The sequence below is a fragment of the Gymnoscopelus microlampas genome (genome assembly GCF_963454915.1).
Source record: "Gymnoscopelus microlampas genome assembly, chromosome: 11".
Lineage (NCBI taxonomy): Eukaryota > Metazoa > Chordata > Actinopteri > Myctophiformes > Myctophidae > Gymnoscopelus > Gymnoscopelus microlampas.
The window spans coordinates 31,511,130-31,538,738 of record NC_139948.1 but is presented as its reverse complement, the minus strand read 5'-3'; the positions used below and the strand labels follow the sequence as shown (position 1 = coordinate 31,538,738).

The window sequence follows — 27,609 nt, the reverse complement described above, 5'->3', positions numbered from 1 at the left end:
GTTTGTGCAACCAGTGTACCATTCAGCCCGCTGCAGTAGGATTCTCTGTTGTACTAAGACCATAGCTCACACCACATTGTTCTGTAGGCTCCATTGTACTTCAGCTGCGGGGGGAAAGCACTAGGAATGCTGACACCAACAAGTTTGGAAAACTCTCTCCCTCTCTTCACATGCACTCCAACACACTCACAAATATTTGCCAGCTCCACCAACGTCGACATGCAAATCTGGCGAGGTCAATATTTAAAAATAGTTTGTGGTTTCAGGCGTTGTGTTGTGTACACACAGCCTGGCAACCATGTAGCCAACAGGGATAATTTTGCTTGTCAATGTGTGCACGTCACCTTGGAGCTTTTCACAGTTCAGTTAATGCTGTTAGACATGCTGTATTAACACTGTAGCCAGCATGAAGCCAACAACATGGTCGACCACGCTACAGCAACAATTTGACTGAATTTGCAGCTTGTAGTTGCTGCTACAGTAGTGTAGTAGTACAGAACCTAGTGGTCGTTTGTACAGTAGCAGATATGTGCTCCTGTCAAGGACTGCCTGCTGCCTCTGTGTCATAAGGGCCAGGCCCAGTGCAGACTTGAGTGGCTGTGGTGTCAGGTTTCAGTGCAAGGGGAGATTTCTGCATGGCACCGCAGGCTGAAACAGGTCATCTTACAGATGAAGCTGAGGAGGAGGACATGGATGTACTTGGATGAAAATGGTTGGGTCAGAGTTTTTGAGGGTTGGGGGCTCTATGGATGTCATTAGGAGATGACATCAGATAAGGCATGAGTCATTGTTGTTTGATAGACTGGTGGAGGGAGAAACCTAGATTTTGAATTTATTTACTTGGAAAGTAATATAACGAGTGAATGAAGACAGTGTGAAGACAGTATACAGTGTAAAAAGTTAGTTAAATTGACACATGGAGTGTAAAGTGAATGTGCGTTCACAGTTTTATGATGAGCAATTCATTTTTGCTTGCTTCTATTTCAGGAGGAACACATCCTATTGACTGGCTTGCAATGACTGATCGGTGAGCTCTTATCGGGACAACTGCTGGAGACTAAACGTAGCCTGGAGTTGTTTGGACCTCACAGGAACTGAGATTCTCACCGGGCCGTTCTTTTTTTGGTGTGCCTTGACTTGGAAAAAGAACAGGCCTACGTTTTCCACTCCTAAATGCCTTGTCATTGTCAGAGGAGGAGAGAATCACCTGTGACCTTCTGAAGGGATGGATATGGACGCCGTGGAGACCCCGGAGCCGAGGTCGGAGCGGATTGCCCGCTATAAGGCTGAGAGGAGGCGGGAGCTGGCCGAGCGTTATGGCAACTTCGAGGAGCTGCCCTCCAAGTGGGTGCGGAGGGGCGGGAGTGAAGCACATGACTCCACTACCCACAAAGAGATGCTCAACTCGGATACCCTCACTGAAAGAGTCAACGGCAGGTCTGGAGGGGTCGTTAATGGCACTGAGGCAAACACTCAGGCAGAGTCCACACACCCAAGAAGGTGAGTCCATTCCGCAGTGTAGAAGGCTGACCTCCCTGCAGTCTTTATGACTTAGTTTTTTGCTGAAGTTGTAATTACTTTTGTAATGTTAATTCTCACCAGCCACCACTTGAGTTGACTGCGTTGCACACAAGTGAGAGAAAGGAAGTACTCACACTACAGTATTTGTGTTAAGTGGGAATACTGCATTTATTGTATGCTGCTGACCTTGCAGAAGATACTCACAAGCAATATGGGTTGGTTCTGGATCTCCTTCTGGGCCATGAAAAACTGTGTCACAGGCTTTCTCCTTTGTTATGAGTCAACAGAGAAGAACAACTGAGAAAAACAAAGAAGCCAACCAGGTGCTCAACGGAGATAAAACGTTTAAAAAGTATACTGATGGTCCTTCTAGGATCAAAAGGAATAAAGACTTAAAAAAGAGGGGGAAATCCGAGCACTCGGGGGGGAAAAAAGTGGAGGAGAGGATGTAAACTTAAAAAGAACTTTAATGTATTAAAATGCCACCATGTTTCGACCAGGAATAGTCTTCATCAGAGCGAGAACTGAGTTCTTGCCCTGATTTCATTTAATTTCATCTTATTTTGTTTTGTACATGGTAGTGTATCACAGTACAATACAGTTCCTACTGTACCAAAGAATAATCTTGATGAAGACCAGTCCTGGCATTTTTAATACATTTAAGTTCTTTTTAAGTTAACATCCTCTCCTGCACTTTTTTCTGAGTGCCCGGATCTTTTCCCATTTTATTTTCCTCCTATAATTGTAAATTGTTATAACTCACTGACCCCTCCACCGTTTGATTCGAAAATAGGTTATATAGCTAATAGGTTATGTTGCGATGTGACACGATGAGCTTGTAGATCGGCTACCCCTTTTTGTAACTATAACTTTCAGGACGGGAACCCCTTTTGGGGTTCCTGTTGTTATGTACAGTATATAGCAACATACATTTGTTGTAAGTTTTGAATAAATATTTGAAGTTTTTCAGGAAACTTAGGTCAGGATTTAGAAGCCGTTTTTAGAATCGGCCTCAGGTCTAAATGGGTTAAACACTAAGAATTATATAAGTACTAGTGTTTAACCCCGGCTTGACCCTCTCCATTGACCTTTCAACAGCACCAGTTGCTTTAGGTTCGTTCTTCAATCCTCTTCTGGACTGTACAACCTTTGTTACTAAAACTGAGAGTGTCTCAATCAGTGGGTCCCAGCAGGGTACTTTAAAGCAGGGTTTACCAACTTCATTGACCCCTCCCATGTGTTTGGTTGGTTCTCTCCTGGCCCAAATCTCTCTCCATTTCTAGGGACTGACATACTGGTCTTGTAGCTGTTACAATCACTCTTAATGAGATGGACTTACCCCAAAACTGAAATGAAAAGTCTCATTGCGATAATCCCTGGTTTGGATCCATAAAAGAATGCTCCCGGTATACTGTATTCCGTATTCTTCCTTGTCAGTTTGCTTTGGTTGGGTGAATATATTTAGGCCTACAACATTCACTGGTGCGGCCACCAGTGATGCCAACAAGGTCCCCATGAGTTGGAACCCCAAAGACACCAAAACGAGAATCCCAAAATGTAGGGTTGTGACTGCTTGAGTTAATCCAAACGATGACAACTCAGAGCAACCCTTCTTCAAACCTTGGCCCAAATGGGTTGCTGTCTAGAATGATATACTGTATGAACACTAAGCCTTAAAGTTCCAGAGCTTAGTCAATCCATCACGTCCCTGATATCCCAAACATCTACTGTACTTGTATACTTACAATGTGCTGGTTTTCTGACTCCTCTCTCCGCCTGAGAGCAAACAATATTATAATGATGACATATTTGGGGAAAACCTCACCCACCCACCATTACCACCGCCACCACCAGCACATCAACCAACCCTAAACAAACCTAAAAGACAAATACAAGACAATGAAGGACACAGGCAAATACAACCCTGTAACAGCCGTCTCCTCACTCTCAGGCAAAAAGGTACAACATTGTATAGTTTATTCATTGGCACTTTTCCTTTTTTTACAAAGGATCTCAAGAGGTTGCATTTGACCAAAATAGGGTCAATCAATATTGTACCTTTTTCCCCCCTGAGAGTATTCCCTAGCCCACATTCTCCCCTATTGCTCCCTTATCTGCTTCCCTTCACTCCCGCCCCTCCAGGCAGGGTTCCCAGGGCACTGAGCCCCCTGCCCCTCAGGGCTCTTCTGGAGTCGACGGCACACAGCTCCGCACGCGGGTGTCCGTGGGCCAGTTGAAGAGTGTCCTTCTGCAGCAGACTGGGAGTGGAGCGCAGCCTGAGAAAGTGTAGGGTCACCTGCATGTGTGTGTATGTGTGGGTTTTGCTCCTGACCGTCACAGTTCAACTGTTTACTCTACTCGATGCCTCAACATCCTTTTCCTCTTTTCTTTTCTGATTGCACCTGGCTGCCTCCTACGTTATCTTTGTGGCTAGTAGCCCTGACACTGGCCATGCTACATCATCTCTCGACCTGGCCGTGAAACCAGGCGCCGAGGGGGGTCGGCGACGCGCCCGCCGCTACCTCCCTGGGGCGTCCGCTGCGGGCCGCAAAACCAACGAGCGCTTCAGGACGCAGCCCATCACAGCCAATGAAATGCAGGAGAGCAGCGGGTAATGACAGTGTGCAGTGCTGGTGGGTGAAAACGCATGCTGTGGGGCTGTGGCCAACCATAGGACATGCAGCCTGGGTCTGAACCTCCCAGCCTGGTTATTCTCAAGGTGTTTGTTTGCAGTGCTACTGTTTTTTTTTGGCAGTGTTTAACTGGCGCAGCGTGTCAGGAATGTGTCATGATAAGTACTGAGTTTCACAACAATGCGAGTGCATCACAACCGGGCTTCATATGGTACATCATCATCAGGAATTATTGATTTTAGACGATGTGGATTTTCCTATCAAATGTACTGTGTGATGTAGCAGACTGAAAAGTGCTGTGTTTTAGAGGCTGGTTTGATTTGCATGTGTTTGCACTCCTAAAGTCCTAAGTGACCTCTACAGTGTTTCTTTGTTGAGCATGTAAATATGACACGATAGTCTGTGTGTGTGTGTGTGTGTGTGTGTGTGTGTGTGTGTGTGTGTGTGTGTGTGTGTGTGTGTGTGTGCGTGTGCGTGTGTGTGCGTGCGTGCTGGAACACACTATAGCACAGGGACATGTTTTATGAGCTCCACGAGGAACTGATGGAGACTGTGATGATGAACACAAAAACCCAAACATGAGTCCTGCTGGTTCTGTCGGCAGATTTAATTCAGTGACCTCACGTTTGCTCTCTGTTTTCTCTCCTTCTGCAGGATGTTGGATGCAGAGGAAGAGGAGAGTTCAAAAGGTAATTTTCTTCGCCCACTTGGCCTGGAGGCTTGGATCACGTGGCTATGTTATTGTGTTGGCAGACAAACAGCTGATCTATTGTCTGTAATACTGGCAATGTGTTCACTGTCCAGTGACAGCATGAGAGAGAGAGAGAGAGAGTCTGTTAATGTTCAACACATTGACAATGAAGAGCAGGTGCATGCATGTACGCACGCTCGAACAAAATCACTTGCTCTCAAGATAAGATAGTAGGTGTCATGGTACTTGTGCCAACACCTTATGTCAGATACAGTAAGATGGCAGCCTGCTTTGACTTTGGTAAATAACTGATTTATGCTCTGTCGACAAAGTGTCGTGTGAGCTATCGCTCAACAAATATAAAGTATTTTCTGTTGAAAATGCGTTATAACAATGTGACATGTCACATGACACCTTGTTAAGGAAGCATAAACTAGGCTTTATGCTGTTTTCATAGATGCTGTCAGAGGCCTTTTGTCATGTTCCTGTCCTCTCTATCAAACTACCGGTATCTATCTTTGCTTTAATAACAGTGCTTATTTAGTTACATAAACAATGTGTCCACTTTGTGGACCTGCTTCTACAAACTGCCCCTAGAATACACTGACATTTATATCACTCATCAAGTGAATCAGGATTTTATTTTTAGGCTGGGCCTACATATCAACGTTAAATGTTTTCACCGATGATAGCTGTATGAATCATAAAACCAAGTCAGCCCTGGGGCTCCCCAACATTACTCCCACTGACCCAACATAAAAGATTTGAACTACCACTTTACAAACATGATGTTGCCATTCACTTACAACTACTACTACTATGCAACAACTACAGAAAGTACCCTATTCACATACAGTACTAACCAGTTTTTTAAATTGTCTTTGGGACTGTTGATACTTTTTTCTAGGTGCTTCTTTTAGCCTAACTCTTTACATTCAGTTTATATTGTTATATTTATAACTAAAATGAGCTTCTGGTTAACAGACTTAAAATTAGCTAATGGTTCTTGGTTTACAACAGCGGTGACTGACGACACACAAATGTGTGTGGGGAGGAATCATTTGGAGAAAAAAAAAGACTAAATTGGGGAGAAAAAGGGGTAGAAATCACACAGAAAACTAAAAACCTATCGTGTATCGGGTGTGACAAATAGGTTGCTTTCTTGCTTTAGTTGTATTTCTTTTCAGCCTCCTTGGCAGAGATGAGTTTGGGTCCTGCTAGGTAGTTCAGCTGTACCAGGTGCCATGTGACAGTGTATGCCAGGTGTGAGATGGCCCGTGGCCTCACATGAAGGGATCAGTCTCACTGTGTCCTGATGACTGACAGGCTGCTTCTCTGCTCTGCATATGTCCATATGTCCCTTGCTTACTACACAGCAATATATGGCTATTTTAACTGGTTAAAATAGCACTCTGAATGTAACAGTGTTTAGGTTGCAGTTTATACAGGAGGTTATGAGTTGGGTAAAGTTATAGGGGCCGTACAATGTTATTTGGTGTAACCGGGGCCCTGAACTTAGCATTGTAATATACTTGCTGCTATGCCTGGACAAGTGTATTGATATTTGTGCCAGGAACATTAATAATAGCTTTTTAAAATGCGACCGCCTGACAGTAAATGAACCTGGTGACTTGACCAACCACCAGTCTCAGCAGTCACAGCTGAATCTAACCAGCATTTTCGTTTCCCTAGTTATTGTATTCTCTGTCTAGTTTCCTCAGCTCTGTGTTCAGTATGTACAGTGTCTAGGTTTTGTCATGCTGGTACATTCCCAGTTGTCTCTTGTTATAATTGTTTGTAATCCTCCCCATGTGTATATCATCGCAGTCGGGCAGAAACCTTGTATCTCCATATTTTTTTTATTTTGTTTTATTAATGCCCTACTTCGTCATACTGCAGTGTCACACAAAAGTAGCAAACATAGCTGATCTACGAAGTTCAAAACGCGTTGCATCCGAGCTTGTAAATCATACATTTTTACATTTGAATTCTGAAAATTAACAATTTTGGACATATGAGGTTTCCACCCAACAGGAACGATATGTACTGCCCGGTGTTCTCTGTTCATTGTCAGTTTGAAAAACCTAGTGTTACAGTAAATTTCCTTTTTTACAGTGAATAGATTTTGCCTTGTTTGTTTCTTAGTGTTACCCAAGTTCCTGTTTTGCCTTCTTCCAAGTTTTGTTTACCTTGCTCCTAGTTTATTTGCTCAGCCTCTTACTGTCCTGCATTTGGGTCCAATTCCTCACTCAGTAATTAAGCCAGTAACTCACTCTGTCTTGTCTATGATACATCACATATTGATGTTTGTTATAGTGTGTGTGTGTGTGTGTGTGTGTGCGCGCATGTATGTGCGTGCGTGCATGTGTGCGCACGCGTGTGTGTGTATGTAATTAGAAGTTTTCGTGACATGATGATGTATTTGTTTTTCTCACAGCGGATGCAAAGACAGACGATCGCGCCAAGATGAGCGTGGCAGCCAAGATGTCCCTGTTTAAAGTATGACCATCTTAGTCTTAGCATTTGAAACAGGACTCCTTTCTATAGTTGGATAGGACCCGCTTCTATTCCTCTGTTCTGTGTTCCATCTTAATGCCTGTTTATAAAAAAGTCACTCATTAGAGACGCTGGGGAGGGACCCATGTCTAAAGGCTAATTCATATTTTGTCATATGACAAAATATAAATTAGGCTTTATGCTCTCATCCCAATACAGCAATCGCAACAGATTGTTACTGCAAGGGGTATTAGAAAGGTTTGTGTCGGCTAACAGAAACTTAAGGTTGCGGTCGTAACCCCGATTCTCTGAGAATGAGTGAAGTGTCTCACCAAATGAGACCCCTCACTCATATTATCAGAGAGGGGGTTACGAAAGTAACCTTAAGGTTTGTGTCCGCTAACAACAAACATAATAAACCTGTCTAACCGTAATTGCCTCCTAGATAAACAATCCCAAAATTTAAAACCATCATTATACACTATAACTACAGGCAATGCAGCACTGTAAACGGGATTAAAAGTTAATGCCCTGGACTTCACTTCTGCTGCCGAGAGCTTGCAATGACAGATATTAAACAGTCAGTGTGCTGCTGTCTCCCATGAGCTCTTACTGTCTCACAGCTGCTCACCTTACAGTGTGAGTTGACGAACCAGTGCTGATCACGCAGAACCCAACATGCTCATGTTAAGGAATATGACTGGTCAAACAGGTGTTAGGTGACTACATTTATACTTTGAATAATAGTTGCATAACGTACTGTGCGGTGTCTGTACGTGTCCACCATTAGCTTCTATCATGTAACTTAACCACTTGAACTCTAACATCCCTATTCTGGGGCTAACATTTTGGCAAAAATAGCAGATCTTAACTCTCGTTGTAGATCGGCTATTTTTGGCAAAGAGTGTAGTCTGAAAACAGGAGGGGGGCTAGCAGGGCCGAATTAAGTCTTTGTAGAGTCCCAGGGCTTTGACTGGGGTTAGTCGTTAATCATCCTTTTCTGTAATGATTTAATGTCTGTCTGTATACAGAATATACAACATGCTGGCATTGAAATGCAGCCCCCCTCCACTCTCTTTATAATTTCCCTTCAAAAACAATGCGCAATGGCATGTCAATTCTAATATTTCACTTCCTGAATAGTTTTAGTGAGGAAGCATATTGTCAAAATGTGCCAGTCATATATTGGCTATTAACATCCATCACAGTGGTGTTATAATTAGCCTGCTGGTCTGTGCAGGCAGGCAGGCAGGCAGGCAGAGGTAACAGAAACCTGTAGGGGTCTGGTTACACTGTGACCTGTAGGGCTGGCATTCTATCCCTCTCCCTCGGAGTCACTCTACCACTTTATTCACCAGCTATCTGACCCACTTCCCCCTTAATCCATACTAATACAAAAGATGGACATAAGTAGAGGGAGTTTTCACTCTCATTTTGGTAATGTCTTATTTACTAGATTGAGCCAGAGACGTGAATTGGCTATTTGACCTGAATGCTAAGGTTCACCTGTAGCAAGGGCCTCACTGATCAACAGATATATCATTGATCAATATTAATGTATGACCAGGCCAACGTCTTCCCCTCCCGTCTTCTTTATAGGAGCTGGAAAAGACCGCCCCTGAGGCTTCTGCATTCCTGAAGCCTCGTTCTGGTAGCGTTTCCCATGAGCGCAGGGTGCGTCGTGGCAACGAGCATCGCTCCCTCACTCAACCAATCACCTGTGAAGAGATGGTGGCCATCAGGTGGGCTGTGCGGAACCCTGGTGGTTAAAGATGAAGCACTGTAAATTATATATCACAAACACCACAACAAAGAACCCTACTGAACTCACAGACACATCCAAATCCATTAATAATACAGTAGAGCGGTGGTTCTCAAACTTTTTCATGTCAAGGACCCCCAAATTGATATGTATTTGGCCGCGGACCCCCATCTAAAAATGTGTTCTGCCAGGGACCCCCAGAAGATAAGATTTTTTTTTTTTTCGAAGTAAAATATGGATAAAATGGTTAAAATGATTGTGACGCTATATTAACACATTTTGCAGGGACCCCTGGGGGCCCCCCAACTTTGAGAACCAATGCAGTGGAGGTTTCCCGGAGGGCAAATTATTGCAATACAAAAATATGTTTAGTCCAAATGTGCATTGCACTAGTAGGATCAAATTATTCTTTGTTCTTTATTTAGGCTCCCCATTAGTTATTACCGCAGTAACAGCTATTGTTGCTGGGGTCCACACAAGACAACAATATATACATGTGCATCTACATTCATGTTTGTTTGAGTATACAGCACTGGATTCAGTTAGAATTAGATTCAAACTGAACTTTTGACCTGTTCTGTTTTGACAGTTGACAGTTGACAGTTTGACAGAGTCTCTAATTATAACCCACTGTCAGGAGTGTAAAGCTGTGATTTACTACCATAATGCACCCAACAAGTCACACATTGTGTTTCAGTCAATCCCACCCCTCTCTGCTCTCTAGTTCACATCATAGAATACACTGGTTCCCAATGTGGGGTCTGGGGACCCCCTAACGTTATGGACCAGAGCTAAGGGACCCCCAGGTGTCCATGAGGGTTTTCCAGGGGGTCCCTAGCTAAATTGATAGGAAAAAATGCATATCAAGATTGGGGGTAACTGAAATGAAAAAGGTTGAATCACTGATATAATATATCCACTCACCTCCTCACTTTCAGCAACCCACAGCCATCTCCAGCTGAAGTGGAGTCTATGCAGGCTGAGTCTGTGGAGGACGATGAGAACTGCAAACTGAGCATGAGCGAGAAACTAGCCCTCTTCAACAAACTGTCGCTGCTGCCGGGGAGTCAGGAGGGTGGCGGCCCCCCTGCTGATGGCCCCCCAGAGAGACGCAGGCAGAAGGGGTCTCGCTACCTCACACAGCCTATCACCGTGGAAGAGGTCAGCCAGGTGAGTGGCTTGGGTTGATATTCTTCAAAAGAATAAACGTTGGCACAACAGCATTCCTCCTGAAAATGTTTTTTTTACTTTAACACTCAGAAAAGTGGTACAGGTGGTACAACGTTTCGGCCACACATGGCCTTCATCAGGTGGGTTGGGTTGATATTCTGACACTGCAAAGATGACAAAAAATGAAATCACTGAAATGAAACGTTGAAAACATTTGAACCATTCAACCCTGCATTTCACGTGACGTTCGGTGAAAATAGCAGATCTACAAGCTCACATGTTGCACCATGACTCGCCAACTCAGGTCAAGTTTAGTAAGGATTGTGTGGCACTGATAAATATACAATTTATTGAAGTAAACAACATACTGTACACACTACAGCCCTCACAAGCCTTCATCCTGGTGAGCATTGGTCTTTTGCTTGGTGGTTTTATCTAGAAGTACCTTTGTAGCTTTCCTTTGAAACATGTTTTGAATAGATTGATGATGCAAATAACCTAGATCCTGCTATCTAGTTCAGGCACACAGTCAACTTGAGTTGCGTGACACGTGATAGACTTCTCACTGCAACACACATCCACATTAGGGCGGAGTATTGTCTGGCGATAAAAGTATGTATCACAGGGGTTACAATATATTTTAGTATTTTGTGATATATTGTGATACTTAGCAATTTTTAACATAACATTTGCCTACATCAATAAACAAGTTTTTATTGATTCAAATTGATAGAGCGTTTTTGAGAATCGATACAGTATCACAATATGTTCTTAGGCCCCTAATTCACATCCACTCATAAGGCAGCCTATTTAAGCTGTGAAGTGCAATTGCTCACTCTCGCTTTACCTATGCTGCTGCTCCACTGCTCAGATTGCAACCATTGCTGCTACAATGATTGCCGCTGCATTACAAAACCTACACCTCCACCCCAGCATCCACCTGTAGGCTCTGATACTATTATTTCCACTGAGTGAGGTTTACTATTGTTACTCCCTGCTTTCTCATTTGCTAAGTTTTAAGGTGTATGCTTGCAGGGAGTTCAGAGCCCAGACACCAAAATCAGCCCTGTATAGTGCTATTCATATACACGCTGAGGAAGGCTTGACGCCGAAGCGCGTCCGTCTATGCTGCCCATGCCTTAAATGAATTAAAAGTGCCAGAAGAACTTCGGAGTGCTGGCTATAAAGAAATACAAAAATCTAATCATTTTTATCCCATGATTTTGTAACCCATTTTTTCACCCAGTGCCAATTGCCTATGTAATCCTAGGCGCTACTCTCCCTCTGCCAGCCTAGGGTGAGCCCAGAACTGAGCTCATGCCTCCTTCAATGCATGAGGAGCTAGCAAGCCGCTTCTTATCACCTGACAGGGGGGAGTTTCCCCGGTAGGATGTGGCGCGTGGAAGGAACACGTTATTCCAACCAGTGGCTGACCAGGGGGAGGCAGTATAGAGACCAGGATTACTGCATGTTTTTTGTGAGGGTACCTAACCTAGGGGACACGGGGAGAACATGCAAACTCCACACAGAAAGGCCCTTTCGCTATTATTTTCTTATTGTGAGTCTTTGTGAGCCGTGCACCTGGCAAATTGCACTTATACAGACTGAGTGTGCTCGTTTTTGTTTTAGGCAAGTTGACTGACTGGACTTTTGCTATATTCCTTGCTCTATATCTCTGTTCAGCTCCAGAAAGGTCCTGTTCAGCTTCCCGCTTTCCAACTGTCCCCTCACCTCTCTGACCGGCAGCAGGCCCTGTCTGTCAACCTCAAACCCAGTGAGGTGCGCTTTGCCCAGCCAAGACCTGGGTTGGGGCCTGGGCCTGGTGAGCCCACCTCCACCCACCAAGGTCTGCAGCGCTGGGAGTCAGAGCCAGGCATCAGAGGAATCCTCAAGAAGAGCCACTCTGGGGACCCCGACCGGAGCGCAGACGACAGTGTCCTGCAGGATATGGCACCCATCCAGGAGCAGAATGGTAGAGGCTGGAGAGACACAACAGCCATGCAGGAGAAGGTGGAGGAGGTGGAGAGACAGGAATTGTGTCTTGCACCACGTCCCCCTCCACGGAGAGAGAGACGCAATGCTCCAGGAGTGGATGGGAGCATGCTGACCGCTGCGCCCTGGAGGCAGAGAAGTCGTGCCAGGAGGGAAACCATAGCCTGTACCCCAGTAAGACCCTCAGCTGAACGGGTCTCCCCTCAGGAGGAGAGGCCAGACGCCAGGCCGTACCAGGTTGGGCAGCAAGATCAGCCTGATTACTCCGTGGAGCAAAGCTTAGACACTGCAGGGAAGGACAGGTAAATGAATACTTGAATAGTCACATCTGTCTGAGCACCTATAGCAGTGACAGGAGACATCTGAGAGAAAGGAAAGAGAAGAGCGATTGTGTGGCCTTGCATGTCGTCAAGGATAATGTGAGTCAGTGTTAATGGTGTCATTTTTCAGGCTCATAATTTCCCCTACTGTTTCGATAAAGGCTGTCTGACCTGTCCAATGAGAAAGAGGATGAGCCACGAAGCAGGAATGATAACACACCCATGAGACATGTTCAGGTGACCCTGACAGACCACAATACTTCACCCCTGGAGGTAGAGAACAGCCATGTTAAAAAGGTAAGACCCACATAATTATCATCTGCGGAAGTCTAAATCACAGTGACAAAACTCCAGGGATTGAATGGGACTTTACAGGCGTGTAGGAGGGATTTCACACTAAGCTCGCATTTTCTTGCAGTTGCTAGTTTGTTTCAACACTGCTTCTCTTTAATGTCATTAATTTGTACCGTCAGAATCTCAGCAGGCTAAATCCGGTCTTAGCCTGAGAGAGAGAGAGAGAGAGAGAGAGAGAGAGAGAGAGAGAGATGAAGAGGGTCTACTGTGTGCTAGGGTGCACAAAAAAAAAGCTCAGTGTAAATGTATGGGTCCATTTGGTTAGGGTTAGGGTGAGTAGTGGGTTGTACACGCTCAAAATTTTAAAGGGATAAATTAACCCTGAGGATTTTACTGTGTGGTCTACATATCTGTAGGCTAAAAAATCTCCATTACGTTATATCCACAGTATGACATTCTAAAACAATGTGTATGTGATATTTTCATCCGTGAGAGACTGTGTTGGCGGTTATTGAGTTAATTTGTCCTCCTATCCTAGTTGAAATCAGATATACAGGAGCAGCATCTCTGAGCACTGCTGTTGGTTTGTGTTAAGTGTTTTGAGATCAGCCTTATGTTACTTAGAGATATGTCCAGCTTGGTTGGTTGGTGATAATACTTGGATCAAATGGACTGGCTCAGAATGACTTGCTAATACATATTGGCTGTTGGTTAGTTGTAATCAACCTGATGACCCTCAACTTGCAAATAGACTATGTATAAGTTTATTCATACTTGTGTTTTATTTTGTTTATTTATTTTTATACATAAAGCCAGGCCTCCCCCTTACCACTTTATAATCTCTGTTTCCCTTCTTCGACCTGCTACCAATACTGCCCTCTGTAGGAGGACAATGAATTTTCTCACGATGACACTGTACTCCCTCAGTGCTGGGTAAGTCACAATGAGTACTGCTGCTGTAGATTTGTATTCTCACCATACTGTATGGTAATACCGACAAAGAAATATCTGTTTAAATATGAATGGGTAAGTTTGGTGATTTTATACCTTTATCACATACCCAGCCTTTATTTGACCGGGGTAAGAGTGATTAAAGGTCGTTGTAATGCTAATCTATCAGCCTGGAGCTGCGTTAACTGAAACAGGAGCTCTCTATTTTTAATGACAGCTGACTGTAGTAAATATTCTCTGCGGGTCCAAGTATTACAGGTATGTTATACAGTGTTATACACACATATATGTATGTATGTATGTATGTACTGTATGTACTGTATGTATGTATGTATGTATGTATGTATGTATGTATGTATGTATGTATGTATGTATGTATGTATGTATGTATGTATGTATGTATGTATGTATGTATGTACGTATGTATGTGTGTGTGTGTGTGTGTATGTATGTGTGTATGTATGTACTGTATGTATGTACATACGTATATACATGGACATATATACTGTATGTATATATATATATGTATATATATGTGTCTAAAATCATCAAACTTATCCTTTAATGGTCAAAAAACAAGACTCCAAGAAAAGTGAACCTTTCAGGAGTACTTTGCAAGAGGTTCATCCCCTTCTCCCTTTTACTTCCCAGGAGCCTGTCTTTGCCTCTGTCTATTCTAGCAGTACACCTCAGTATATCATGTGTTTCAATCAGGTAAATGTGAGAGTGCCGTGCATATATTTGGGCCAGTCCGTGCATGGTGCCTTCTGCATTTAAATATGGAATCTGGTATGCAGTGTCTTGTATGCGGTGGAGAGTTTAAAAAGTTTGTCTTGCCATACAGGCCCCTGCGTTTGTGAGTTTTGACAGATGAGTGAGTTTTGACAGATGAGTCTTGATTTTTCCACTTATATTGTAATCTGAAAAGTGTGTGGTTTGAAAATTGTCTTTTCTAAGTGAAACATTTGTGTTTTTTGTCCTCTTGTTGTTGTTGACTGTTATAATCCTACACAGAGCTGGGCAATATGACCTATGACACATTCTATAAACTTCCTTTGTTATTCTGCCTCTATCTTTTATGTAACAGATAGATAAGAGATGAAATTATTGTTAGGAATTATTTTACCGTACACTATATGATTCACTGAAAATACAAATATTGTAACAATTTAAAAATCATTTTGTTCCCTTGATGGAAAGATATATTTGAATGTATTTTTCTTTGTCCATTAAAATATATAGATCATATTGGAGGATTTATTGCCCAGCCCTAATCACTCTCTCTTACTGTCTTCCAAATTCTCCTCATACTAATTCTCCTAACTCATGCTAATGCTATACTCTATCTCTGTTAATGTCCCATCATGTTTTATCTCCCTCTTCAGACTAACATGTCCTTCGTGGCCCAGGAGGTCTCTTCTCCTACCCAGAGCCAGTCTCAGCCTCAGTGGAGACAGAAGGTCATCCTCCCATCCACTAAATGTCCTCTTCTGTACACACATACATTCTGAGGTTTACCCCGCTAAGAAGCAGTGCAGCAGAGACTAGATAGTGTACTCCAGCATCCTAATTCAGTGGTTTTCAGTCCATGACCCCCCCCCACCCCTCCCCCCCAAAAAAATAAAAACTGAACTGGGGACCCCCCTGACAAGCACTTGGAATTGTAGGAGTTGAGGCATTACATTTAGTTTGACTCGGTTCCACAAATAAATATTGTGAAAATAGACGATCTACAAGCTCACAGCGCCTCGCAAAATGTTTGCTCTTATATTATTTGACAATTTGGCCAATGTTTGACCAGTTATTACTGTATAGTTTGTTGATTATTTATGATGCAGTAATGGTTTTAAAAAGGTCTTAAAAGTCCTTAAATTGTCACTTTACTGTCATCTGGGGACCCCCCAAAATCATGTGGGGACCTTCCTGGGGGGTCCCGACCCACATGTTGAGAACCACTGTCCTAATTGATCTGTTTTTGTGGTTGTCCAGGCTAAGACAGCTGAGGAAGAACAGCCTCAGATGACAGTGGCTCAGCAGGATGCCGAGGAACATGAAAGGTCCAGGGAGAGAGGGGAAGCAAATGATGTGACCCGGTTAACCATGGCTGGACACATGGCCAACAGAGGTGACATTTATGTCTATTATCGACTCTCTGTTTTTCTGCTTGCCTGTCTGTCAGTCTTGTCTGTCTGCTACCTGCCATGTTCTTTCACTTTTCCACACTCATTCTCTCTTTCTATATCTGAACTCAACTCCTGTTTACCGTGGACTGTAATAGTAGAGGTCTATGTTGTCACTCGTTAATCTTCAATCTTATTCTCTCTTATTTTTCTGTGTTGCTTATCGCTTCCAATGTAAGTGTTCTCTTTTTTTTCTCTTTTTCTTTTTGCTTCTCTGTGTGTGTCTTCTGATTCCTTGTTCATGTCTTTGTCTTGTGTGTTTGTCACCAGAATCAGACGGAGATGAGACAGCTGACTCTCATGACAACAGACCTTCCCCTGGAGCAACAGCTTGTACACATGAAGGTTAGTGTAGGGTTAATGCATATACACAGTCAAATACAGATATTAACCACATCATCCCCAAGAGTATAACATTTAGCAAAAATATGTGAATATTCAATGAAAATAGCAGATCTGCAAGCTTACAACGTACCACGTTGTGATGTATTGTGAGCTTGTGGATCGGCTATTTTTGGTGAAGAGGTCTGGTGTAGGGGGGAAACTGGGCGATGGGAGGGGCAAGTACAGACTCCTGAGGGATACCGGTCAACAAAGTATATAGCCTTTAAGTGGTTAAATGCACTGCATATAGCATCTACTCTTTATTCAGACTTATTTTGTTTGTAAGTTGCTGGTTAATCTCTGAACTGTTTTTGTGTTGTTCACTTCACAGGGATCGCCAAACAGGCTGGGATGGAGGCGGAAGGTATGATTTCAAAAACGTTCTACAAACATGACTCTCCCAGGCAGACACACAGGATCAGTAGTGTGTGTGCTTTTACAGTTATGGGATTATGCTGTGTTGCCAACACAAGTAATGTGTGATTATTGTTGACAACCATTTATCTAGCTTTGATTGTATGCTTCTCTTGTTGAGTCTTGAATAGAAATAATCCTCTCTTTTTCCCCCCCCAACCCCAGCTGCTTCCCACAATGCCCCACAGGAGCTGAAGGAGGTGGTGACTGTAGTGGAGCCATTTGGCTGTTTCTATGGAGAACAGTCGCCTCCCTCGACCTGTGTCCCTGCTTCCTCCGGGGACGGTGCTACAGCTGAGCAACAACAGGATCTAAGTGTCCTCTGTCAGACCACCACGCCCATGTGAGCCTGTGTAATCACACAGACATTACAACATTTATGTAGTAATGATGTAGATAATATCATTGATTAACCAACTGTGATGAAAACACATGTTTTTAATGGTTTATACTTTGACAAACCTCACTGTGTCTCGTCTCCTGTGTTTGCAGACTGACTTCAGCTGTAGCAGAGCACAGGCGGGCGGTGCGTCCGTCCCGCAGGACCCAAGGTTCCAGGAACCCTCTACGGGCTCTGGCAGCCAGGGAGGACATCAGACAGGACTACATGGGCGAAAGGATAGTTACTGAAGACAACAGCAGGATACAAGCGGAGAACAGTGAGTCAAAACATCTACAAGTACACAGTAAAACCTTCAGTGTTTACGGTCCACAGCAATGCAATTTCTTGCAACTATTTGCAACTCCTTGCAACTGCAACTCTTTGCAACTACTTGCAACCACTATCCCCAAATGGCACCAGTCCGGCTCAACTGGTCAGTCCAGACTGCTGCAACGGTCTCTAAAACGGTTTTGTTGCAAGGAGTTGCGTTGGTGTGGACTGGCCTTAACTGTAATCTTCACCTTCTCTCCATTCGTACCACTCATACCCTAAATATCGACGGGTCTGACATTTTCCCCTTTTTCTTTTGCTTCTACCGTCTTTGTTCGGGTTTGATCCGCTCTCCAGAGTGTAAGAATCCCTCCGGGGCGGACTCACGGCGGGCCAGCACAGAAGATTTCAACAGCAAGACATCCTCAGATGCAGTTAATAACAACACCCACCCTCCCTTCAGCAGCCGCATGCTCATTCACTTCAAAGGTCAGAAAAGAGATGGGTTAGCATTTGTGTGTTAGGGTTAGGTTAAATTAAGAGTTAAATTAACACTGTGTGTGTGTGTGTGTGTGTGTGTGTGTGTGTGTGTGTGTGTGTGTGTGTGTGTGTGTGTGTGTGTGTGTGTGTGTGTGTGTGTGTATGGTGCATATATATTGTACTGGATCCCTTTTGTCTTATCTCTGTGTGTGTTTCCTGTGGTGACAGGTAGGCGACATGTGCAGGTACGGCTGGTGAAGCCCTCAGCACTGTCGCTGAACAGTGGTGACTGCTTCCTGCTGGTCACTCCCGACCACTGCATCCTGTGGAGCGGGGAGTTTGCCAACGGCCCAGAGAAAGAAAAGGTACCACAAAGACACTTTGACTCTGAACAGCGGCAATGTCAGGCTAACATGGTATGCATAAGCCATTGCTCGCTAACTACAGTACCATACCAGTGTAAAATACTCAAGCTCTCCATGAAGCTACAATCCGGGACTTTTAATTAATAAAACGTTATTTTGACAAATGTATGGTAAATCTGTATCCAATCCAATCAAACTTTATTTATAGAGCACATTTAAAAACAACAGTTGAATCAAAAATAGCAGTATGTTAATACAATATAACTAGACTAGTACACCGGCAGTGGATGGAGGTGGTCTCCCTACTCTTACATTGAGAAATGTTGACCTGAGTACCTGTACTGTTTGACAATGGCAATAAATGTATTTAAAGCAGAAGGCCATAGATGGCCATACTGTAGATCCACCATCTTGGTACATTATCTCCATTGAGAGAGGGAGACAATGGACATAAAATGTACAGGTTATAGAATTAAGCATAATTTCAGTATTCTGAATAGTTACTTTTATTAATATATTAAATAACTTAGATAAATATTGGTGACAATTTAGGCATTCAGAAGACGCTCTTATCCAGAGTGACTTATAATAAACACGGTAAATCACACAAATAGAAAGCAGAGAGTGTAATGCACTCAAGACGGTGACAGTGCTTAGTGCTGAACATTTACATAATTAAAATAACTTTGTTGTTCTGTTATGCAATAAAAGACATCTCATATCGGTGTTGTTGACAAAAAGTTCATTGTTTTCATGTACATCATGTGTAAAGTTTTGGTTATACTCATACAGGTGTTTGAGTGGTGATAGTGTATTCAAACACATTGTTCTCCAGGCCTCAGAGCTGGCGAAGTCCATTCAGAACCAGAGCGATCTGGGCTGCCGGGCCTCACAGCTCCTCCGTCTGGAGGAGGGGCTGAACTCAGACTCAAGCCAGGCGGCAGACTTCTGGGACCTTCTGGGAGGAAGAACACAGTACAGAGGTGAGACTCCACTCCAGGTGGTTTGACAGTCCACCTTCCCAGTTCTCCCTAGGAGTGCATTCATCTTTTATGTTCTATTGTGGTAATTCAGCATTCTGATGCTTAAAGGAGTAGTTCGCCCCAAAAATGACTTATTTTCTATCAATTACACACCATCACAAGTTTTTGTGCATTCCTGAGCCAATAATTTGATGACCGGGTCATCTGTCAGTAGGAGACTCTTGTTAGGAGACTCTGCTGGTCATCAAATTATTGGCTTAGGACTGCGACAAAAACTAAGAAATCTCCATGAATTCAAGGCTTCATGGGGTGTATAATTGATAGAAAATAAGTAATTTTTTGGGTGAACTACTCCTTTAAATCTATGCTCCATTGTACAACTGTGTTGCATGCCGAAAACAGCAGAACTACAAGCTCACAATGCGTTGCTGATGTGACACGCTGTGAGGTTGTAGATCAGCTATTTTCATCACGCAACACTGTCGTACGACAGAGTATAACTTGGGCTTAAGATGGTTTTGTCTTAAATTGTGGGAAATATTTGGTCTGAACTAGGCTTAAAGCCCAAAAGACTTTCACTTTCTGATTAGCTTGTCAGACATTTTTGTGTATTAATTCTATCCCTGTTTTTATAATTTGCACATTTTTGTTTTTATATTGCAAATGTTGTACTGTACTTCCTTGATGACACTGCTAATTTAGCTGTATATGGCTCTGTTCCATATGATGACAATAAGCAGAATTGGACTGATAATTAGGTTGTCAGAAGTCTCTTCACGTATATTTGGGATGTACAGTATATGAATGGTTTAGTGTGTGCTGATGTCTGCAGGTGCGGGTCCGCCAGAGGAGGATGAACTGTATGAGAGTGGTGTAGTGGAGTCAAACTGTGTGTACAGGCTGGTAGAGAACAGACTGGTGCCCCAAGAACAGGCCTGGGCTTCGATACCCAGTGTCTCACTATTGGGTTCATCTGAGGTGAGGCCCCTCCTGATTCTCAACTAGTACACTATGTATGCAGACCAATGTAGAGCAGGGGTCTTCAACAGGGGGTCCGGGACCCCTAGGGGGGTCCTCAGAGTTACTCCAGGGGGTCCGCATAATCTTTGTGATAGGATTTGTTTTTTTACATTAACCACTTGAAACCTAGCATCTCTATTCTGATGAACATTAGCCGAAAATAGCCGATCTACAAGCTCACAACGCCTCGCAGCGTGAGGCGTTGTGAGCTTGTAGATCGGCTATTTTCGGCAAAGAGTTTTGGTGTAGAGGGAAAAAGAAGCAAATCAAGTACCAACTATTGAATGTTTAAGTGGTTAAATGTCTGCAATCAACAAAAAATATTGATTTACACAGCACTGATGATAGTCAATGAAGCTATCTATGAAACCTATGAAAACGTTTAATCTGCAACACAATTGTATGCAATGTAGGGGGTCCCTGCTTCGTCTTTCTCTCAGCTAGGGGGTCCTTGGGCTGAAAACGTTGAAGACCCCTGATGTAGAGCACTTGCTTTTTGGTAATGAATATATTGGATGATACCGTATATTGTAGAGGTCCCTGTCCTTCTACTGTCATTCAGCTATTTGTGTGTAAAGGTCCAAAAATGTGCCTGTGAATATTTCACATGGAACATTCATTTGGTGATGCCTCATACATACAGGTTGATGCTTTTATTTGCGGTGAAAAATATACCAAGTGCTCATGACACAAGCAATGGGAATTATTTAAATATACACTCCCAAGAAGTGTGTAAAGACCTTAAAGGGTAAGACCACTTTGGTAGAGGTTTGGGTTGTGTAGTTACCGTGCCATGATGTAACTCCAAAGGTGGGCAAGAAATAAAAAATAATTGCTCCATTGATTAGAAATTGATAATTCAAAATATGCTCCTCATTGACTTATATTGTATGGTAAAACAGCTCTCAAAGTCACTCTTTTAGCACATAAATGAACCCAAACGTAGCTGATTCAGACAATATAGAGCATCACCAAACCCAGTACTGTTTTTTCCGCCGATCCAGTCCGGGTTTTCTACTTATTAAAAATGGCAAAATCAACAGGAATTTGACATTTTTATTTAAAAAGAAAAACAGTACTGGGTTTGGTGATGTTATATATTGTCTGAATCAACTTTGTTTGCGTTCGTTTTTGTGCTAAAAGAGTGACTTTGAGAGCAGTTTTACCGTACAATGTAAGTCAATGAGGAGCATATTTTGAATGATCAATTTCTAATCAATGGAGCAATTATTTTTTATTTCTTGCCCACCTTTGGAGTTACATCATGGCAAGGTAACTACACAATCCAAACCTCTACCAAAGTGGTCTTACCCTTTAACCCATTAAAACGGGGAAAGCATCTGTGTCATTTTAGAATGTATTTATTTATAGCAACATACGTTTTTCAGAAAACTCTTTAGTATTTAGAACAGCAGTTTAGAACAGTAATTCTCAAAAAATAGCAGATATACAAGCTCACAGCCGCTCTGCGAGCTTGTACATCTGCTATATTTGAAAAAAAAAAAAAAATCTGTGTTTTTAACACAAATCTTCTCTTCTGGGAGTCCCTGGCACCCACCATTTTCAGATGGGGGTCTGCGGCCAAATATATATCAATTTGGGCGTCCTTGGCACAAAAGCGTTTGAGAGCTACTGATTTAGAAAGCATTTGTAGAATCGGCCTCAGGTCTTAATGGTTTCTTTCAGGTCTTACCGTCTAACTGTCTCTTTGGTTGTGTTTTCATGCATCCAGGCTCTGGTGTTTGACTTTGGCAGTGAAGTATACCTTTGGCATGGAAAGGATCTTGCCCCTAGCAACAAAAAAGTTGGTCTACAGTTGGCACAGCAGGTGTGGGGCGGAGCCTATGACTACAGCAACTGTAGAGTGAACCCTCTGGACCCCACACAATGTAACCCCAGTATACAGCTGTAAGTAGCCTACATACTGTACACAGTTTTTTTTTCTGTAAAAACTTCTGTACTGTTCAGAGCTACTGCAATACAACAGCTGTATATTTTAGCATATGACTGCAGTGGTGTAAAGCTAGACTAGAACAGGATATCCACGGGCTACATCTGAAAGAGTATTACATCAATATAAGGCAAAATGAAGGCCTTAAAATGTAACAAAATAGGAATTTCAGTGGTCTTCAATTGTTTGCTTTTCATGGAAAGAAAATCTGATAGTTAGCTTAACGTTTTAGAAACTTCAGATTTGTCAATGCCTCATATTTGTTTCTGTGGGATTTATCCAACATTTCCCCAAAAGAAATAATTATATTTTGAAACATAACGTGAAACTAATGAGGGGAAGGTCTTCATATATGATTTGTTTTCTCCTAAAGGCGGGGAGAGGGCCGTCCAAGCTGGGCCCTTTTTGGCTGCATTTCAGAGAACAATGAGACTGCTCTTTTCAGAGAGAAGTTCCTCGACTGGCCAGGGAGGAGCGGAACCAGAGAGGAACCAACTCCGGTGATGGAGGACACGCAGGTTTATCAGAGAACTTGATGATTTAAAGTTCACACATAGTATTATATCATATCAGAGATGGATCTTAATTTACTGAAATAATTTACTGAAGTAATCCTCTCTCTCTCTCTCTTTTTGCAGTTATTTCCACAGAAAAGCCTTTCAGCACCAGTCACCCCAGACCAGCCTTCTGTTCCTGTGTCACCTCCTCAGTCAGAGTGTCTGTCTCCTTGTGATGCTAAAGCGCTGGTGTCAAGCCAGAGCCTGGTAGGGGACGGCTCGGTTGATGGTGCCCTGGATGGGCTCAACGTCCATCGGGGCCACGGAGTTGTCACACTGGACGACGGACATCAGATGGAGCTGAAAACAGTTGCTGTAGACACGTGGCACGTCCAGGAATTTGATGATAGCGAGGTTCCTGTAGAGAGCAGAGGGCAGCTCTACGAGGGCGACTCCTATGTGATCCGCTGGACGTACAACATTGATTCTGCTGGTGAGACACACACGCACACGCACACGCACATGCACACGCACACACACACACACACGTAAACAACAGGAACGAATATAGTCCAGTATAGAACACGGATCTGACCATATTATGGTCAGATCCGTGTTCTATACTTACCCACACACTAGAGAGTTTTGACCTTTAATGTGAATGACCAGTGGGTTCTCATCCACTCAGTGTAATGCTGTTTTCGGTCTCTGAGGTGCTATAGGTAATGATGTTCTTGGTACTGTAGGTAATGATGTTATTACTGTAGGTAATGACGTTGTTTGTCTCTGAGGCACTGTAGGTATTGATGTTCTTGGTACTGTAGGTAACGAGGTGCTTTGTCTATGTGGTACTGTAGGTACGCTATGCAGCTCGGATGTACAGGACAGTGGTCCTGAGAAAGGAAAAACTGTCCTCTTCCTCTGGCGGGGTCGTCACTCCACTGTCAGTGGGCGGGGCACTGCTGCGTTCCTGTCCATTGCAAATAACTGTGAGGAAAGACAGGTACAGTAAGTTAGCCACAGTGCTTCCATTTTAAACACGCTGTTAGATTATTAGAGATATTTACAGCAATCCATGTGGCAATAATTAGGAAAACGATGTCACTGGTCGAAAAGAGATATTCAATAAAATGTTGGTATCTAGTAAATGATTTTCATTGTTGGGGTATCAGTAACATCAATCAATTTCTGAAGTGGTTGCACTTTGCAATGAAACTCATTTAACTTCATTTATATGAGCCATTAAGAAGACTAAAGAGGCCAATCCATGCTCCTTCCAACCTCAGAAAAAACTTCCGATTCGGACAGGCTTTCCAAACTACCGTAGTTCGGATAGTCAGGATATCTGGGGGTGCAGGCGTTCTGAGAAAAAGTTCTGGGACCATTAGAAGTTCGGAATGACGTCAATTTGTAGTTCTATCTCCTCCTACTCCGAAGGAAAGTTCAGACGTTGGAAGGAGCATATATAGCCCTTTGCTCTAGCCTACTAATCTGTTGGCAGTATTCATGTTGTTTATGGTCTTTTGTGTTGTTGCTGGTGGAGGTGGTGGTACCTCAGGGTAAGGAACCACCGTGTTTCCTGCAGCTTTTCCAGGGTGGTCTGGTCATTCACAAGGGCAGACGAGAGGATGCTTCCTCTAAAACAGGTACGGCAGAACAGCCCTAGATTCTGTTTGGTTAAGTGTGTCAACTGTATCTCCAGCCCACATACCCTTTTATCATGTATTGTTTGGTTATTCAAATCTACCTCTCTCACGCTAGCAGGATGGCGTCTGTTCTCTGTGCGAGGAGAGCTTCCGGAGGAAGGCTCTCTGTTGGAGGTGGACTGTTGTTGCGCTGGTCTCCGTTCTAGAGGCTCTGTCATTCTGCTCAATTGCCAGCAGGGGGTGCTGTACCTGTGGCATGGATGCAAAGCCCACTCAAGCTCCAGAGAGGTCAGCAAACGGGCAGTGGAACGGCTCACTCAGACGTAAGTCTACGTTTGTATTGACATTTAATCAACCGTATGTACAATATAAACACTTTGAGATTGGTGCGACGTCTGTGTTATTTGACTACTGCTTGACAGGACCGAAATTACAAACCTTGATCCTATGTTAGGATATACAATGTTATGTGAAATGGCATCTGTGTGAATCTACAGTGGATGTATAAGGATGTGCATGTGTGTGTCTTAGATGCCTGCCAGAGTTGGGTCTCGTCACAGGCAGTCCTGTGACGGTGCAGGAGGTGGAGGAAGGCTCTGAGCCCGCAGAGTTCTGGAATGCTCTTGGACAACAAGACAGAAAGGCCTATGACTGCATGTTACAAGGTACACAAAACACTTTTGTGCTGTCCATACAAATGCAGTTCACACAACAGGATTTGACAGGACAGATTAACTTAACTGACCTTTTCTGCCATCGTATAAAATTATTAACAATCACGGGTATATTTTACTCCATCTTTTACCGTGTATTTGTGTTTTTTCTCAGATCCAGGCAAATATAACTTTACTCCGCGTCTCTTCCATCTAAGCGTTCAGTCCGGAGTCTTCCAAGGTGAGGAACTTCAGAGCCCAACCCGCTTGCCGGGGGTTGTCATGGCGATGCCCTTCGTCCAGGAGAGTCTGTACGCTGTACCACAACCAGGTGAGCATCGGACAAGCATTCACACAAAAATAAAAGCACACAATACTCTATTTCCTTAAAGGCATTGTAGGGAACATTAAGCCTAAATTTAAAAAATATTTATATATATATTTTTTGCATTTTTTCCCCTCTATCAGCCACTATATAATGATGCTGGGGTGTTTTGAAACACAGTACTCTTTCTGAAAACCCTATTTTCCCTCATTGTTATTGTTTGTGCAGTTCGTTTCCCGGCCACCAGGGGGTGATGCCTCCATAGACTTCCATAGACTTCCTTACGTACCGGACAAATATAACAACAACAACAACAATAGGGAAAATAGGGTTTTCAGAAAGAGGCCTGTGTTTCAGTGCAGGAAAACACCCCAGCATCATTATATAGTGGCTGATAGAGGGGAAAAAATGCAAAAAATATATATATAAATATTTTTTAAATTTAGGCTTAATGTTCCCTACAATGCCTTTAAGTAAAAGTTACAATACCACAATGTGGAAATACTCTGTTACAAGTAAAAGGCCTGTATTAAAAATTCTACCTGAGTTAAAGTACAAAAGTATTGGCATCAAAATACACTTGAAGTACCAAAAGACTCACATTTTTTTTAAATGTTTCAGAATTGTTTGAAAAAAGCACATCTATAATTTGAAAATAGCCGATCTACAAGCTCACAATGCTTCAACATGTGAGCTTGCAGATCGCTATTTTTGAATAGCCGAGGTATAAAATAGGTCTTAATTGGTTAATGTATTGTTTTGTAATAATAACTTAAAATCTGAGAAGTAACTAGTAAGTAAAGTTTTCATATAATTGCAGTGTAGTAAAGAGTGCAATATATGCCTCTAAGATGTAGTAGAGTAGAAGTATAAATGATCGACAAATGGAACTTAAAGTAAAATTATACTTAAGTACAGTACTTGAGTAAATCTACTTAGTTAGTTTACACCACTGTCCACCTTAATCCTCCATATAGCTTATTCTATTTTATCCTGTCAGTCAGGGGTCCTGACAACTTGGACTACCTCTAGTGTTCTATCATTCCTAATTGCTTGCTTTCACCAGGTCTCCTGGGTCTCAATTAGTCCCCGATCACAAGGCTAGAATGAAAGTGGGCATTAGCCCACAGCTCTGTGATCCCATGCAGGACAGAAGTTTAGAACCACTGCTCCAAATGACGTTCAAGCTCACTCAATATTCTCCTCTGTCTCTCCCGGCAGCCTTGTTCCTGTTAGATAACCGCCTTGAGGTGTACCTGTGGCAGAGAGGTCAGCCTGAGGAAGCAGAGAGTGGCGGTTCAGCCTGCAGTCTTTGGGATAATGCAAGGAAGTGTGCCATGCAAACTGTACTCCAGTACTGCAAAGGTGAGGGCAGGGCCGTTGCTATCTTATTGGGGGCCCTGTGAAAAATCTTGTTTGAGGCCTCCCTACTTAAAGGGAAACATTATATATATATATTATATACAATATCACTTGCACCTTTAACATGAAACAGGCAATAGACGACACAAAGCAGCGTTATTGGGAAAAGTGGAACTTCAGTTCCAACCGAGCACTTAACAAGGTGTGTGGCAAGGACTAAGATTAAGAACAATCACGGAATCCCGCTATTCAACCGACACTGCTCATGGTACACTGGCGAACAATCTGAATGCTTTCTACGGAATGTTCAGTGCAAATAATGCCCCTCCTGAACAACAGGGAACCAGTGGAGAGGGTTGGCAGCTTAAAGTACCTTGGGGTGCACAGCACTGAGGACCTGATTTGGAGAATACACACAGAGGCTGAAGCAACGCTTGTATGACCTCAGGCAGCTGAGAAAATTCAAGGTCTTGGAGAAAGTCCTGAAATCTTTCTACTCTGCTACATACCAGAGGATCCTGACAGGGGCCACTTGATTTCTATTCTTATCTATCGCTTATTCTTTAACTTTTTTCTACTTCTGTACATCCAGTATTATTACTATTCTATTAATTATTTGTATTATTTATTATTATCTTATGATAATGTAGTGTGATCAGTCTCTGCGGAACATTTAGCTGCTTGTACCTGTATGAGTAAGTGACAAATAAATCCTTCTTGATATGTCCTTTTCTTCCTCATAATGTACAGTATATGTGTGTAATGTATCGTTTTCTTACTTTCATTTACATATTTACATATCTTGTATAGCCATCTAGTGGTCATAATTTGCAAGGTGTTTGCAATTATCCTGCATTTTTACTAAAG

The 27,609-nt window shown here is 42.9% G+C and overlaps 1 protein-coding gene across 11 annotated transcripts in view; it reads left to right on the top strand.

The window, feature by feature from the left end:
- The window catches only part of svilc (supervillin c), a 35,903-nt gene that overhangs the window by 5,362 nt on the left and 2,932 nt on the right, over positions 1-27,609 (top strand). Inside the window, exons 1-31 of one of the 11 annotated variants that reach the window (XM_084072270.1) lie at positions 691-712; positions 988-1,500; positions 3,664-3,807; positions 3,956-4,132; positions 4,809-4,843; positions 7,283-7,344; positions 8,941-9,083; positions 10,042-10,273; positions 11,957-12,567; positions 12,747-12,882; positions 13,765-13,812; positions 14,482-14,544; positions 15,216-15,290; positions 15,820-15,955; positions 16,281-16,355; positions 16,726-16,758; positions 16,974-17,151; positions 17,301-17,467; positions 17,818-17,949; positions 18,169-18,305; positions 19,141-19,288; positions 20,121-20,266; positions 22,041-22,216; positions 22,633-22,777; positions 22,898-23,249; positions 23,614-23,759; positions 24,300-24,402; positions 24,518-24,725; positions 24,934-25,067; positions 25,231-25,386; positions 26,602-26,745. In XM_084072270.1, the coding sequence (XP_083928396.1) occupies positions 1,226-1,500; positions 3,664-3,807; positions 3,956-4,132; positions 4,809-4,843; positions 7,283-7,344; positions 8,941-9,083; positions 10,042-10,273; positions 11,957-12,567; positions 12,747-12,882; positions 13,765-13,812; positions 14,482-14,544; positions 15,216-15,290; positions 15,820-15,955; positions 16,281-16,355; positions 16,726-16,758; positions 16,974-17,151; positions 17,301-17,467; positions 17,818-17,949; positions 18,169-18,305; positions 19,141-19,288; positions 20,121-20,266; positions 22,041-22,216; positions 22,633-22,777; positions 22,898-23,249; positions 23,614-23,759; positions 24,300-24,402; positions 24,518-24,725; positions 24,934-25,067; positions 25,231-25,386; positions 26,602-26,745 (4,717 nt within the window). In that variant the 5' untranslated portion in view covers positions 691-712; positions 988-1,225. Of the gene's footprint in view, positions 1-690; positions 713-987; positions 1,501-3,663; positions 3,808-3,955; positions 4,133-4,808; positions 4,844-7,282; positions 7,345-8,940; positions 9,084-10,041; positions 10,274-11,956; positions 12,568-12,746; positions 12,883-13,764; positions 13,813-14,481; positions 14,545-15,215; positions 15,291-15,819; positions 15,956-16,280; positions 16,356-16,725; positions 16,759-16,973; positions 17,152-17,300; positions 17,468-17,817; positions 17,950-18,168; positions 18,306-19,140; positions 19,289-20,120; positions 20,267-22,040; positions 22,217-22,632; positions 22,778-22,897; positions 23,250-23,613; positions 23,760-24,299; positions 24,403-24,517; positions 24,726-24,933; positions 25,068-25,230; positions 25,387-26,601; positions 26,746-27,609 lie in introns of those variants that run through there. The other 10 variants (XM_084072273.1, XM_084072272.1, XM_084072267.1 and 7 more) reach the window with 10 other exon arrangements.